Source organism: Dermacentor silvarum, chromosome 2 (assembly GCF_013339745.2).
Source record: "Dermacentor silvarum isolate Dsil-2018 chromosome 2, BIME_Dsil_1.4, whole genome shotgun sequence".
Lineage (NCBI taxonomy): Eukaryota > Metazoa > Arthropoda > Arachnida > Ixodida > Ixodidae > Dermacentor > Dermacentor silvarum.
This window is the reverse complement of record NC_051155.1, coordinates 5,115,081-5,130,583: the sequence shown is the minus strand read 5'-3', so window position 1 is coordinate 5,130,583 and position 15,503 is coordinate 5,115,081. Positions and strand designations below refer to the sequence as shown.

Sequence of the window (15,503 nt, the reverse complement as noted above, 5' to 3'; positions counted from 1 at the left end):
TACCTTCCTTCGGGGATTCGCAGGACACTGTTCGTGGCGGTCTGTCCTGGCCACGTAATCGGCCACTGCTGCGCTATCGGGGGCATCGCGTAGTGAAGCCGAGCCCAGCTGGACCATGCTGAGCACAACGGGATGGTTCGACGCGTTCCGCGAGAACGGCGGACCGACGCTGTACACGAGCGACAACCGGACCGCGGTGAGCGCCGACCGCGCCGAAGTGCTCGTGTACCTGGCCTTCTTCACGCTGCTTGCGGCATTCCTCGCCATTGTGCCGGGAATACGCAAGGAGCGCGCCGTCACCGTCGTCACCGTGGTGTTCAGCCTCTTCGTGGGCGCTTCCATACTGATCAGCGTGCACGGATCACGCTGGCACGTCGGCCAGGGCCGGACGCACACCTACTACCGGTGAGTCTGTTGGATTCACGGAGTCACGCAATATATATATATATATATATATATAGAAACTTTATTTGGCTGGAAAATATTTTAAGTATAGCGGTGGTCGGAGCCCCTCAGTCCAGGGCCCCACTGGCCTCTGCCGCCTGCCTGACCTGGCTAATTAAGGACTTTTGTCCTGCCAAGTCGGAACGGGCGAGCTGTGCCTCCCACTGCTCCATTGAGATATTATTAGTGGGCCTATGAGGGTGCTTACTACACTCCCAGGTCACATGTATTAGTGTAGGTATGCCACCGCACCAAGGGCATGTGGCCCTATAGCGGGTGGGATACATGGCATTTAGCAGTTTTAGATGGGGGAATACCCCGGTCTGTATTTTGCGCCAATCGGCGGCCTCTTCCCCGCTAAGTCACGCAATAAATATCTCGTTCAGTGCTTCCAAGAAAAGCAAGAAACAAGAGAACAAGCGTGTGACGCTGCCTGCCAATCGTAAAATGATACGACCATGCGCTGCAAGTGTATCGTTAGATGCAGCGGATTGGATTTGAAAAGCCGAGGAAAAAAAATGTCTTCAAACTTGCAAAGAGGTAACTGATCGACAACACAAATGAGGCACAACTATACGCGGTGAGCATCTATATAGCGGCACTATTGAAGCTCTCCTAGTATTAAATTTTGGAATGGGGGACGTGATAAGTGGCGCGGCTCTCCAGTAATTACAGCAAGGATGACCGAGCTACGGGGCGGCGATTTTCCGTTTGTGAGCGTAAACTATGGTTATTTATGTTGTGACAGCGCCCGGAAAGAAATGCGCTGTACGACAGCGGACATGCTTCCGATGTCCGAGCGATGTCAGATGATCCGGTTCACGTAGGCCCCAAACCAGCTTCTATGAAAGCAATGCGTCGCTTACCCTGCAGCGCCGACCTTATTTAGTGTCCATAATGCTGTATACCGGTGCAAAAGACCTAGGCAACCGAAAAGCAGCCGGTCATTTCTTTCCGTATATTTGCTCGCGAGAGTCATTTCCTCAATACTGTTAATAACTCCCTCAATTTCTTGCCGCGGTAGATCGGCGTTGTGTTCCTGAGCCTCGAACGACCGCCTCGTGTGCATATCTTACGGGACGCACGTTTCAGTTTGGCCTTTTGCGCTTTCTGAAGACCGATATATCAACAGCAGCTGGTGCCTAACATATGTAGAAACAAATGAAAGAGCTAGTTTAAAATTATAAGCGCGTGAAAGAGCATCATACCACTGATGGATTTCGGGTCAATGACCGTCTCAATTGCATGACATACGTAATTGCAAAGGCATATACGCAAATAAAAATGCATGACATACGTAATTTCGAAGGCATATTTTGCAAAGCGTATTACGGAAAGACCAGGTATGTCATTGGAGCTATTTATCGCCCACCCAATTCCTCCATGGATGTTCTGGATGAATTAAACAACTACCTTGTCGCGCATGTGAAGCCTGAGGATCGGATAATTCTAGCTGGAGATTTTAATTTACCACATGTTAATTGGCCATCTTTCTCTTTGCAACAACCTAACTATAAAATTGGTGAAAAAATGATTGATATAGCGTTTTCGTTTGACTTAATGCAAATCGTTGATGAATTCACTCGAATACAGGCAAACTCTTGTTCAATTCTAGATCTGTTTTTCATTAGTGGCTCAATCTCTGCTCAAGCTAGCTGCTCTGTTCTCCCTGGAATATCTGATCATCAGGCAGTGATACTTACGCTTTCTGATGTTGTTTTAAAGAAAAATTGCAAGAGGGTCTCGTTCCCAAACTTTTCACGAGCAGATGACACTTCGATATTGGACTTACTGTCGTTTGAATTTGATTCTTTTTCGAGTTGCACTACTGATATTCATTATTTGTGGAAGCGTTTCAAGGACATTATAAATGAGTGTATTGATAGATTTGTTCCACGCATTGTAAAAAAATCGAAAGGAAAGAATCCCTGGATTTCTCGGGAAACGTTGCAGTTGCGAAGACGGCTCAAACGTTTAAAAAATCAAAGACGGTACTCTAAAGACGTAAGTATCCTCCAGCAAAGAATTTCTGAACTTGCTTCTCAAGTGAAAGCAAATGTATTGTCTGACAGGGAACGCTATTACGGCCAACAACTTCCGAGTCTCATGTCTTCGTCTCCCGAGAGGTTCTGGAGTTTAATTTCGCCTAATACTGTGACCACTGACGTTTTTGAAATTGACGGTGTAGAAACTAGTGATTCCTCTGTCATTTCTAATGCTTTCAATGAACATTTTAAATCTGTTTTTATAAGGGATAACGGAGTCCTGGAAACATTTGATGTGTCAAGCCCACCCCTATCGGATGTTGTCATAAGTGAAGAGGGAGTTTTGAATTTGCGTTTGAAACTTGATGTTAAAAAATCTTCAGGTCCTGATGGAGTACCGAATGAGTTCTTAAAACGCTATGCACAATGGGTTTCAAAGTACCTAACAATTCTCTTTTCTAAATCTCTCAAAGATGGTCAAGTTCCGGATGACTGGGTAACTTCTAAAGTGAAGCCCCTACATAAGAGTGGAAATCCCCATTGTGTTGCTAACTATCGGCCGATCTCATTAATTTCAACTTCCTGTAAACTACTTGAGCATATAATACATAAGCATATTTCAGAATTCCTAGATAAGCACAATATTTTGTCAGGTTCACAACATGGATTCAGGAAAGGATTTTCTACTTGTACCCAGCTGGTAACTACAGTTCATGATTTCGCACTATCTATAAATTCCGGAAAACAGGTAGATGCAATTTTTATGGATTTTGCTAAAGCTTTCGATACGGTCTCTCACAATAAATTACTCTTCAAATTGGATTTAATTCTTAAAAATACCCAGCTTCTAAATTGGATTTCCAGTTATCTTTCGAATCGAAAACAGTACGTCTTTTTCAATGATCATTGTTCTCGTACAGTACCGGTTGACTCGGGTGTCCCCCAAGGCTCCGTTCTGGGGCCCCTTCTCTTTTTGTTGTTTATAAATGATATATCACATGACATACCTGTAAAAGTCAAATTATACGCGGATGACTGCATCCTATACTCAGAAGTAGAAAACCATAAAGACCAGATTCATTTAAATGAAGCATTTCAAAAGGTCATTCGTTGGTGCAATAAATGGCAGATGTCAGTTAATTTTAAAAAGACTGTTTTCATGAAAATTTCTCACAAACGTAACCCTCTTCATTTTGCATATTCAGCCAATAATGTTTTTTTGCAGGAGGTACAACACTATAAGTACCTTGGTCTTTGGATTTCGAATGACCTTAACTGGACCAGACATATTAACACGGTAATAAGCTCGTGCAATTACAAACTATTTTATCTTAGACGAGCTCTCAAGCTCTCCACTCCCGCCGTTCGCCTTATTGCATTTAAGGCAATTGTTCAACCTTCTTTAGATTATGCATCCATAATTTGGTACCCTCACACTAAAAAAAATATCAGCGAAATGGAAAAAATTCAAAAGAGAGCTGTTAGATTTATTTATAACAGTTTTGGCCGTTCTTCACTAACATGTTTATTAGCAAAAGCCAACCTCCCAACCCCTACACAAAGAAATAAAGTATTGAGATTGAAATTTTTCTTTCAGTTAGTTAAAGGTTATTTTAAGTTAGACTTATCACATATACTTCATTTCTCCACAGGATATGCCACAAGGCAGAGGCATGCCTTTACAATAACCCCATTCTCCACCCGTAATAACACATTCAAGTATTCGTTTTTCCCTAGGACAATTACAGAATGGAATAATCTTAGTAACGAAGTTGTTTCACAGTCATCCTTGAACCTTTTTGCTGCACTGCTCCAGTAGTGAGTGTCTGAATTCTATTACATGTGCTCCTGCTGTTTATTTCAATCACTGTAGTGATTCTCCACTCGTGATCAGCTTGAATGTAGCGCTGATTTCATTATATGCCCTTATGCCTGTTTATTGCAAACCGTTGTCTTGTCTGAAAGCATGTACTCGCCTTACTTGTTTTATATTTATTTGTTTTGCCGATTTGTACATTTAGCAAATGTATACCCACCCTGCTAAAACCCTATTTTAGGGTTGCAGTATTCATAAATAAATAAAAATAAAATAAATTCATGACAGTGCAGTGCAATTCAACGACGCGCATATGAAAGGACAAACGAGAAGGCATCGACGCTTGCAGCCTCCTGTCCCGCTAGCTTTCTCCTACGTAATAATGCGGGCCACAAGCGCTCGCAATGCGACGCGAAGCAAATAGAGGCCGTCGGCGATACACTGCTGTAAAAAATTGTAAAAAATGTGCCGCTCTTTTTACTGGACTTTTCTCGGCAGCATCGGCTACCAACTATTTTCCATGAAATATACAGGCGCTGTAATTTCATTCCACATCACTGCGATAACGCGCCGTCACATTTACAGGAATTTACCGTAAAGAGTACCGACTTCTGTTATTTCATCATTTACTAACACCGCAGTAACAGGCCGCCAGATTAACAGCTATTGCCCGTGAAGAATACTGCCTTCTGTAATTTCATTGCGTAGCACCACATTGTCATGCCGTCATATTTACGACAATTTTAGCAGTTTCTCTGTATATTCTCCATGTGTGCTTTCCGATATCAACAAACCTGCTACATTTATTATTATTCATTATTATAGAATAACTCGTTTATGCAAAAGTGCCCTTCACTTGCTGCAGAGCCTTCCTGTTTTACGAGGTACGATTGAGTTACTTAATGGTTGGCTAGTTATACATTGCATCTGAAGCAAGAAAAGCTGAAAAAAAGGAAAAAGTTGCTAGCAATAATCAATCAATCAATGAAGTTTATTTTCACTCTGTAAAAGATACAGAAAGAAGGACTGTGACAAAAAGCTGTTTGTTAGAACAGCTTGACTAGGTCACAGCCCCATAGAAAAATGTCGCAAAAAATCCATGCAACAGCTGATCACAACATGAAAGTATATTAGCCCTTATTTGAATATATTAGAAATCACTGTAGCTCAAGAAAGTCGAAACGCAGTCTACAAATCGATAGAAAAAATCACGAAGAAGTGTAATTGTATATTGTTAGGCGGTTCCCCAGTATATACCGATAGCTCTGATTGGCAAGCAATGTCTGAGTATTGTTGCGACGCTGGTTATTTGAACTTTGACCGGCCTTACTGCTGGGTAGCGTGGCGTGGTCGGCAGGCCGCAGACGTCCGGGAGACCATGGTGACTAGGCAGGGGCGAGACGATTTCTAGTGCGAAACTTGCACTGTTTATCTATTCCATGGTAACGAAGTAGGAAAGAACAGAAGAGAATACTAAAAGATACATTGCGGGCCGCTTAGATAGGCCCGCTAAAATCGTAGGCGGTATTTCGCTCACGCCAACGTCACTTGACATGTGCTGAGTCCGGTCGGGTGGCTGCTCCCTCTCTCCTAGGCCATGTTGAAGGTGCTTGCGGTAACCCGTTTGGTTCGCGGAAGGAGGGCCTCCCCTTGTCTCGCGCAGTTCGCGGAAGGCGCCCCCCTCTTGTCGCAAAGCCTCCCCCCGCCTCGTCACAAAGGGGCCCGTAATCACTGCGGGACGCCAGCCAGACCGGGAACCACCTCACAGTAATTTGGGATCTACCCTGCGCTTTCTGATTAGGCATGGTTTTTCGATGATGATATTTGCACTGGTTGTTACACGCCAATCGTAACAGTATACAGTAAAGACGGTCTTTCATGTGTCTAGCAATAAACCAGAACCATGTGGTACCAAAATTTCTTAGCTTATCGATCTTTCTTGGCAGTAATATTACATTTTCGGGGTGCTGCAAAATACACAAGAAAGAAGTGGACAGCAGGCTTGGCATGTACACCCTGCATACTAACTGCAATGATAGCATGAACAATCAACTTACTTTGGAATACTGAAGAGTGAACTTTGCATCAGCAGAAATACTGCTGACAGAAACTATTATGTTAAACAAGTCAGAAGGTAGAAAATAGCTAGTTTATTGCACAAAACAAATTTTCTGGCAGCGCTGAAGAACAGGCATTTGATGCTAAAGTTTCAGTATTGGTAAAGTCCACGCTGGAAAAAGGCAAGATGCTTGAGATGTGGGGCAGAAAATTACCAGAGCTCTTGGGCATCAAAATATTTACGCAGTGCGCTCTCACTACGCCACAATCCACTTCAATTTTGACACTTCAAGAAAGATGCTTGATATAGAAAAAATATAGCATACATTTTGATATCATACTAAAATATCCTAGTCGGCTTCTATTATCCGATGGCTTTGTACCTTTTCACGGCCCGGTGGTTTTGCCGTTGTTTTTGTGTTACGACCTCCCAAGGAGTGTTCCGGAAGGAGGTAAACAAAATGGAACATAAGCTTCAAGTCAAAGTTCCTAAACTTGTGAAATAGGCTGTTGTATGGTAAAATTTCAGCTCTTACATAGCAAGCGTGATAAAAGAGAACAACGCGCATGAAAGGCACTACGCTTCATAAATAGAAGACAGACAGCTGGTGGTGTGAAGAATGCACTGACCTCTTTCTTGATAAACATGGTCACGTTGAACTCTTGATTAAACTACAGTGAGGGATCTAGTTTACTTCCAATTTATACGGTGAAGTTGGCATTTATGACGATAGGAACAAAATGACAAGTTCCCTCTAGGTGCAATAACATGCACCTAGAGGGAACTTGTCATTATGACAAGTTCCCTCTAGGTGGGAATCATTATTCCCACCAACTCAATCATACTTGTTCAAGTCTAAACAACTGTTTTTGTGAACTTCGTTTCTGTGAACGCAGAAAAGTATGATCACGTCAAAGCTGCATCAGCCGCAATTTCGCAAGAGCAGGAAGCAGAAGTGCCAGGTAATTTAGGTGGCAAAGCAGTTGTTATCGAAATGACAAGAATAACCCATATGTGTGTCGGCCTGAAACTGCAAAATTCTCATAATGTTCGCCTGCCGCCCCGGGGGACTTGAACGTCAAACAAAGGAAATCACGGGTGCATGCTCCGAGCTACGCACACTCTGTAAAAGAATCCACGCTTATCTAAGCGTGCGTTTGGAGTTCTTTTACACGCTTACTCTAAGCGTGATATTTCTCCATGCTTACCGTTCACGCCTACCAGGAGCGATCAGCAACGCCTCCTCAGCTTAGCACATTTCAAGGACGCCAAGGAATGCAATACGTAAACAAGCCCCTCGGTATTTCCTTATTTCCTTGCGCAGACGGGCAAAAAGCCCTCTCAAACGTCATCGGCGGCGCCGCGCATTCGAAGATAGCGAGCCGTGTGCAGGATAGCGACTTCGGGACAGCATTTCCCCCGTTAAAATCCTCATGGTATTGCACTCATTTTCTGATTGTTGGCTGAAAATACCTGATCACATTATCCTCCACGGGCCTCTTTTTCTAAGACATTGTAAGCAGCGAAACAAATATGACAGATTTCTTCCTGGGGTAACTAATTTATAATTGATGAAAATGAACAAGAATTGAAAAAGTTCCTTCTGATCTGTAAGAAATACTGAAATTTTCTGATCCTCCGTACATCGCTATATAAGCGTGCTTGCGACCCAGTCAGAACACGTACAATGAAACGTTGGTGTTTAAAAATAAAAGTTACAGAGTTATAACATCTTCAGATCGCTGAGAAAGCCTAAGTCTCAGTATAAGCTTGATTTATATGCGCAACGCGATGAACAAATTGTTTGCGCCCATGATATTGCGTTGCTGGTTCCTAGCTTTATAACTGATAGCACAAAAAATTTGTCATATGCTGCCCCATATATATTTCATATGGCAGTGGCACATCACTAGTGCCTTTTCTAGGTCATCGCTGATTTCAATGCTTTCCTGCTCACAGGAGCAGATGAGGAGTTTCCCCCAGAAGATCTTTAGAAGGTCTCTTAGCGGTATCTGAAAAAAATATAAAAAAATCTTAATCATAAGAGTATAATGCTTTAGAAGTCAAAACACGCTTCTTTTAGCCTAAAAGCAATAACTAATGGCCGCTTGCTTTATCACTGCTTTAACATTGATTGTATTTCTTCTGACATTTGTGCTATTGTTCGCTCTTAAAATGCTGCAGTGTCAAGTCGAGGAGCGTTTATGAATACGGGGGTTATACTCTCTCAGCAGTCATGTGATGGCTTCGGCAAACGCGGTGCACGTTCCGGCATGTGTAAACGGCTGCGTAAGACGCTGTGGCCTCTCCCCCTTACTAGAGAGTACTGCACGTTTCTAACGCGTTTGTGCTAGCGTCCCCTTAAGCGGGAGATGGTGCAATTATAATGAAGGGCGCTGTCATAAAATAGGAATGACGTCACATATGGCGCGCGTCATTGGTGGAAGTCAATCGTTCGATTTGGTGCGGCGAGATTGGGCGAATTACACGGAAGATTCACGGTTTACCGATGATTCCCTCCGGAGCTTCGCCCACTCATCATCATTCACCCCGTGGATATGCGGTGTTTTTTTTTTCTTTTTCTCGCGTGAGGTTTGTCTCTGTGTTTTGGCTTATTTTTTATTTTTTTCGCGTGCAAGTTGCGCCGCCCCTTTATTGCGCGCCAGAGCAAGCGACGAGCCCGTTGATGAGCCAACTCTCGCTGACGCTCGCGGTAGGCAGCCTCTTCCTCAGGTGCACGCGCTATTCGTGGTCTTCCCATAGTCGCATCGCAGCCCAGCTGCGATGTGCGTACTAAGTGGTTCGTTTGGAAACGGAAAGGTTGGCGCTATCTTCTGCAGCCCTTGAGGGAGCACGGCTCAGCGCCAACGGGGAGGGGAGAGTGGGAGAGAAAGGAGCTAGGGGAGGAAAGGTGTGGATGTCGCCATGGCAGGGGCGAAGCAGACCGGCAGGCAGGAACGGGGTCGCGCCGTCCGGGGGTAGGGCCTTGTCATCTGGCGTCTGGCCTGATGTGGTCAGCCAGTTCAAGGCCGGGTGGTGGGGCAGGGCTGGAGGACCTGCGGCCAGAGGAGCCAGCACACATGGATGGCCGCGAGGTCATCCATGTGTGCTGGCGGTGTTAGAGAGTTGTTGAAAGCCCTGACGAATCCAGGTACTCAACTACGCTGACGTCATCCGAAAGGGCGACTCTCCTCCTCGCGCCTAGTGTGGCCTCTCATTGGTGCGTCTCTCCTCCTCCTCTGCTGGTCACGTGATCTGCATGACGCCGGACAGACGGCGAAGGCTCGACTAAGAACAACTGTGCTGTTACAAAAATACGGTTGATCCCTGTTTCACGGGAATCGGTAGAACATGAAAGCGAAACGTGTCTTCACGAAAGCATGTTTTCTTGCGGTCCGCTGCAGCGAAAGGCGACCGGGTTTGTTTAGTGCGCGGCGTCCTGCTGGCGAGCGGCGAACGTGCGAGCATTCTGGTTCCGCTACGGCAGCCAGTTGAGCTGCGTTTGCACCGTGCATTCTGCTTCACGCTGGCTCTCGCCAGAGCAAAGCGAGATTCGCCCGGCGACGTCTTTGCATTTCGGTGCCTTTTAGCGCGGCCTTCGCAAGCGAAGTAGTAGGTGATGCACTGTGAAGCCGCACTCCGCAGCCGACTAGGTGCCACTTAAAGCTTCCTTGGGCGCCACAGGCTAATCCGACGCTAACTGCCTACACGAGGCTACACAAGTACATGGATTTGTCTCATCTTCATGCTTGTGGATTTAGACGTTCTTGTGGCTTTGTTTGTAGCGCTTTATATGCTTTTATTTCCGTAAATTTCAGAGCAACCTATACTTCTTCAAGTGCACAAGATGCTGCGAACACGCACAATCGCTACTAATTACAACGGTTCAGCTTGTCGAGGTGCCCAACTCGAGTGTCTCAATGCACTGGCTTGCCCGCGATAACTTCACAAGGGCGTCGCTCGTCGATGCATGCGTCCTGGGCCTAATTGTTTAAATATCTGGCTTCTGCACCAGAGGCCCTGGGCTCGAATCCTGCCGTCGAATACTTTTAATAGTGTTTATTTATTGCATGCTTATTGTATGAAACTCAATGCACGATGCTACACTTGGTACTTTAATTACCGAATTGCTACCGAAGCGCTTCCTGTCGGCGCTCGTTAATGTCACAATGCAGTACTTCGCTTCACCGCTCCTAGATGGCGGCGCCGGAGCCGACGTTGGTGGCGCAACTCACCACACCGTTTCAAAGGGGACGCTCATAGCATCCATCCATCACATCCGTTACATCCATTGCCGGCAATCAGTCTTGAAACTTGGCATAGAACACATTCGTGTAAAAAATTAAAAGAAAAGAAAGAAAAAAAAACAAGTTATATTCGCATCGTGAACCAGAATATAACGGGAGGCGTGTTCCGACTTCAGAAATTTCGACAATGACCTCGCCTAATAAACGTGAGAATTTGGCACTTGGGCACAAAAGAATACTTCAACAGTCCGACGTTAACACTTGTTAATGAGGCACGAGGCTGACTGTACTCCTTATTTCTATCAAAGCTACTGCTCGCGTAGAATGTTCTCGCTTTTCACTAAAATGCATCGTTCAGGCAATTTTGCACCAAACATGACGCAAGCAGATACCGGTAATTATGACAAATAAACACTTAGCCGCCTTTAATAGGAGCGAACCATGACTAATATTCTTACATATATATTCCAATCTCCATGGATGGCAGATGAGGGGCCGCAATATATGCGACAATCATACGGAAATGCTGTTCTTGAGCAGTCACACCTTGGTGGATTTTTTCGTAAACTCCGCATAGTCGCACTCTGTGTACATGCACCACCCACATTGTACACCAAGAATGTCTGCAGAAGTGAACATGGCGATACACGCAAACTCTCACAATTAGACCGAAAGCTCTGTGCTGCAAAGACCGAACGTCGTGACAGTCCGCCAGAGAATCCACACTAAAATGGCTGAGAACAGTCTTCAAAACACCACGGCCTTCGTCAACCTCCCCAAGAAAAGTTTCGTATTCCCCGCAGGGCATTGAGAAGGCCAAAAGCGTTGTACTCCCTCGCCCACGCTTCGTGCAGATCACGCGACTTATGACGCTTATATCATGGTTATAAGCGTGATGGAAAGTACGCGCGCGAGCGCTCCGCAGTATGTTAAGCATGTGATTTCCGTTTCTCATGCGCACCGCGGCTCGCTGACGCTCGCACAAGACCGAACTATCACGCGCAGTCTTGTCCTCACGGTTACGTGAAGGAATGTCACGTATTGTCGGCCACGTGGTGCTTAAAACGTCATCCATTCCTTATTTACATGCGTGGCACGCTTAAACATGCTGTTTAGCGTGAGATTAAGCGTGGAATTTTTGAGAGGGCAGCGGTACGCAAACGTAGAGACGGGAGTGAGCTCACGCGCTGGCGCAGTTTAACAGAACCCAGCCCAGAACCCAGGAAAAAGAAAAGACGTAACGCGAGAAAATTGCCCGAATATCTGCTTGCTTCGCTGCAAATGACGTCGAATCTGGCAGTCTGGCAGCCTTGATGCCATTAGGTAGCATGCGAGGGTTTATTAGCCACGTGCCTGCTCTGCCAATATCATGTGTTACGTGACGCCATCAGGCTAAAATGGATGTTTCACATCCGCCCACCATGGTTCTAAGTTGAGCTGGCTAACGCACCTAGGGCTACATCTAGTAAGCATAAATACCCAAGTTAGTGGACGAATTCATGGCCGTCGCCGTAGAACAATGGGAGTGCAACGCACGCGTAATGCGGAGGTTGCGGGTTTGGCTCCCCGCCGGCGACAAGTTATCTTTTCGTCCACTTTTATTTCACTTTTCTTCATTATTTTCTGTATTCCAATTTCAACCACACTTAATTTTCCCGATGCTTTCCTTGGCTTCATTGTCTGTTGGCTCTATGTGGTTATGATTAACAAAATCGAGCCCCTAGGTTCCCCTTGTTATTTCGTTTTTGCATGCTGCATGTAACTGGACCTGGTTAACTCAAGCAGGCTAGGTGACTATTTGTCACCAGCCCGTTTTGAAGATTCTAATAAACAATCATGATCACCATCATCATCATCAACAACGTACCGTGCAACGGGTCAAGGGATGTGAGATGTGTGCCACGTACTCTGGATACCTCTTCGGTACACGTTATGGCGTTTCCTCGCAAGGTACGAACAGCTGCTGAAGAAGCGAATCGTAGAGCTACGTGCGCGGCTACAACCAGGCGTCATCGGGCTCAGCAGACTGCTGTGCAGAGAGCATTACAAGCCGCAGCTCGCCGTCGACACCGGGCGTACAGTTCAGATCGTTCTCGTCAAAACGAGGCGAAGAGACTTTGCCGAGAAGACCCTGTTGTGCGTGGTGCCGAAATTGGAGCTAGTCTTGAGCCGCTCCACCAGCTTACGCTGTGACTGTGCTGCGTGTACCGCGCATGCCTGTGACTTTTAACGCGGTAGCGTTTAGGGCCCCGTGTCGCAGAAAATCTGGCGTCGGCAACCGGCGTGTGATCGCGGGTGGCGGAGAAAATCATCGAACCACATCGACCGCGCAGGCCTTTCACGTGGTTCAAGGTTTTGATGAACAAAAATTGAATTTCTCACAGTGAAATCCGTCAGAAAAATGGTAAAGTACGACTTTAACATTCGCAGTCGGATTCGCCGTCGGATTGTTTACCAATAGGCGTCGGATTGTAATTTGAATGTAGGAGAAAACCTAATTCTGCTATGAGGAAACTCAAACATTTCTATCAGACCTTCGCGCGTTGGAGCAATAGTGTTCTGTATCCGCCACACGGTCTGATAAGATTATACCAGCGATGACGTGTGCCTGGCCGGCATGCAGCGTTATATATAAAAGTGCGCTGCTGTATGAAATAAAGGCTTTTTCGTCTTGCTGCCACCGATGCGTCGTTACTGCTTTAGAACAGAACATCTGGCGACGAGGATGGGATCGGCGATCAGTTTAACCGCCGCCGGCCAGCAGCAGGTACGAGACTGAACCGCTGACGGAGCAAGGCGACACGGAGCGCTTGCAGCCAGGATTTCATCGACTGCGTGGAGTAGCGCAAGAACGTCGCGGGGAAGCGAGGCGTCACGGAGCCCTTGCATTGACCTCGGTGGCGGGCTGGAGCAAACGAAAAAGAGACTGCAATACGGATAACGCACATCGAGGAACTCAACTCTGCAGATAAGTGAACCTTGCTCATTATGGCAGAAGAAGGTCATGGTCGTAAGCTTGGCAGGATGACAGAATTCAACTCGAAAATCGACAACTCGGGAAACTTCTTTCGTAGGGCTTCTACCCTCTGCTCAACTGGTGTGTCCCGCGGACAGGCTGTATACTGCTCTCCAGTTTATCTTTAGTTTTTCCAGCCAGTCTCTTCCCAAGAGAGCAGGCATCGCTGTTAACGTTCTCTTTCACGACCACTACAGGTAAAGTGATCTTGTTTCCTTCCTGGTTCACGGAGACGTTTGCTTTTCCAAATATTTGGAGCTTTTCCCCTGTGTATGTGCGCAATGAGACGTTTGTTTTCACGCACTTGACATGCCGAAAATACTGGTTATACAAACGCTCTGGTATGATCGTGACTGCTGCACCCGTGTCGGTTATCATCGAAACAGCCTTCCCTTCAATGTTAAGATCTACGCTGTAGCCACTGGAGCTTCTATCAGAGTAGAACACCGTGTGCCAGCTGAATTCTTCGGATTCGTCGTCCGTGGTGTCTACATATCTGACAACCTTTCCTTTGGCTACTTTCTTGCAGACGGCTTGTAAGTGCCCTTTTTTGTTACAAATTCGGCAGGTGTGGTTCCGATACCAACATGTTTCTGTCTCATGACGCTTTCCGCAATGCCAACAATCACTTCGTTGCTCGTTATCATGCTCATCTTTAGACCGTGCAACTGGCCTTGGTCTGGTTCCCTTATCACGGTCTCGGTTGCCGCGAATGACGTTGACGCAAAATGGTTTTCCGTCAAACTGGTGCATTTGCTTTGCCTGTTGCGCAGCTAGTTCTTTTTCTAGCGCCATTTTGCATGCCAGCTCGAACGTCAGGCCTGCCTGTGCAAAAAGAGCCCGTTGCGTTTCTTCGTCATGCAAACCAGCTACCAGCCTGTCCCTTAAGGCATCATTTAGAAACGGGCCGAAATTGCAATCTCTTGCAAGATGCTTCAGTTCAGTGATGAAATCTTTGACACTTTCATCTTCTCTTTGCATTCGGCGATTAAATTTACAACGTTCTGCGATGATTGAGTGGGCTGGGCTGAAATGAGCTTCTAGGAGCTGCTTAATGTCCTCAAAACGTTTCTCAGAAGGCAAATGAGGCACGACTATCTTCTTTAGCTCATCATAAGCTTCCGCTCCGAGTACGTTAAAAAACAACTTCAGTTTCTTGTTTTCAGGGACATCATTTATGTCTACGTAGTTCTCGAAGCGTTCAAAATACGAGCGTATGTTGTCGATTTTCGAGTTGAATTCTGTCATCCTGCAAGATTACTACCATGACCTCCTTCTACCATAATGAGCAAGGTTCACTTATCTGCAGAGTTGAGTTCCTCGATGTGCGTTATCCGTATTGCAGTTCGTTTGCTCCAGCCCGCCACCGAGGTCAATGCAAGGGCTCCGTGACACCTCAAGACATCACTCTATACGGACATCGCAAAAGCTCATCCTGAGTCCACTCCAGGTGCCCGTAATCAGGACTTTCCATTAATTCCCTCAGTAGATGCTCCCCCTGGTGACTCCATGGTTAGTGATGCTACTGCAGGTCAGCTTGAGGATGTACGCTTAGACGACGCCGCTTCAACAGAGCAACCGGCATCGCAGCCTGAGGCAGAACACTCGGCAGCGGAGCGTTCAAGCATCACAACAACTGCAACCACGGCATCACCCGACGGGGCCCCTTTGCGAAGAACTAATCGCACAAGACGTCCGCCCGACCGCTATCAAGCCTCCAATTACGATCGCGGGGAAAAAAACGCGTATAGCTTTAAAATTAAGGAGGACGGAATGTTCTGTATCCGCCACATGGTCTTATAAGATTATACCAGCGATGACGTGTGCTTGACCGGCATGCGCTATCACGGAGAGCGAACGCACTCAATCACCCACGCGCAAGCGAGGTAGCGGGAAGCCAGCGCCGGAGGGAGCGCGCGGGGGCGCACTTCTACTC

At 46.3% G+C, this 15,503-nt stretch overlaps 1 protein-coding gene across 2 annotated transcripts in view; it reads left to right on the top strand.

Moving 5' to 3' along the window:
• Positions 1-15,503, top strand: part of LOC119441293 (dual oxidase maturation factor 1) — a 181,541-nt gene that overhangs the window by 127,665 nt on the left and 38,373 nt on the right. For both annotated transcript variants that reach the window (XM_049661124.1, XM_037705916.2), the window contains one exon: positions 24-405. In XM_049661124.1, coding sequence (XP_049517081.1) covers positions 116-405 — 290 coding nt within the window. In that variant the 5' untranslated portion in view covers positions 24-115. The remainder of the gene's footprint in view (positions 1-23; positions 406-15,503) is intronic.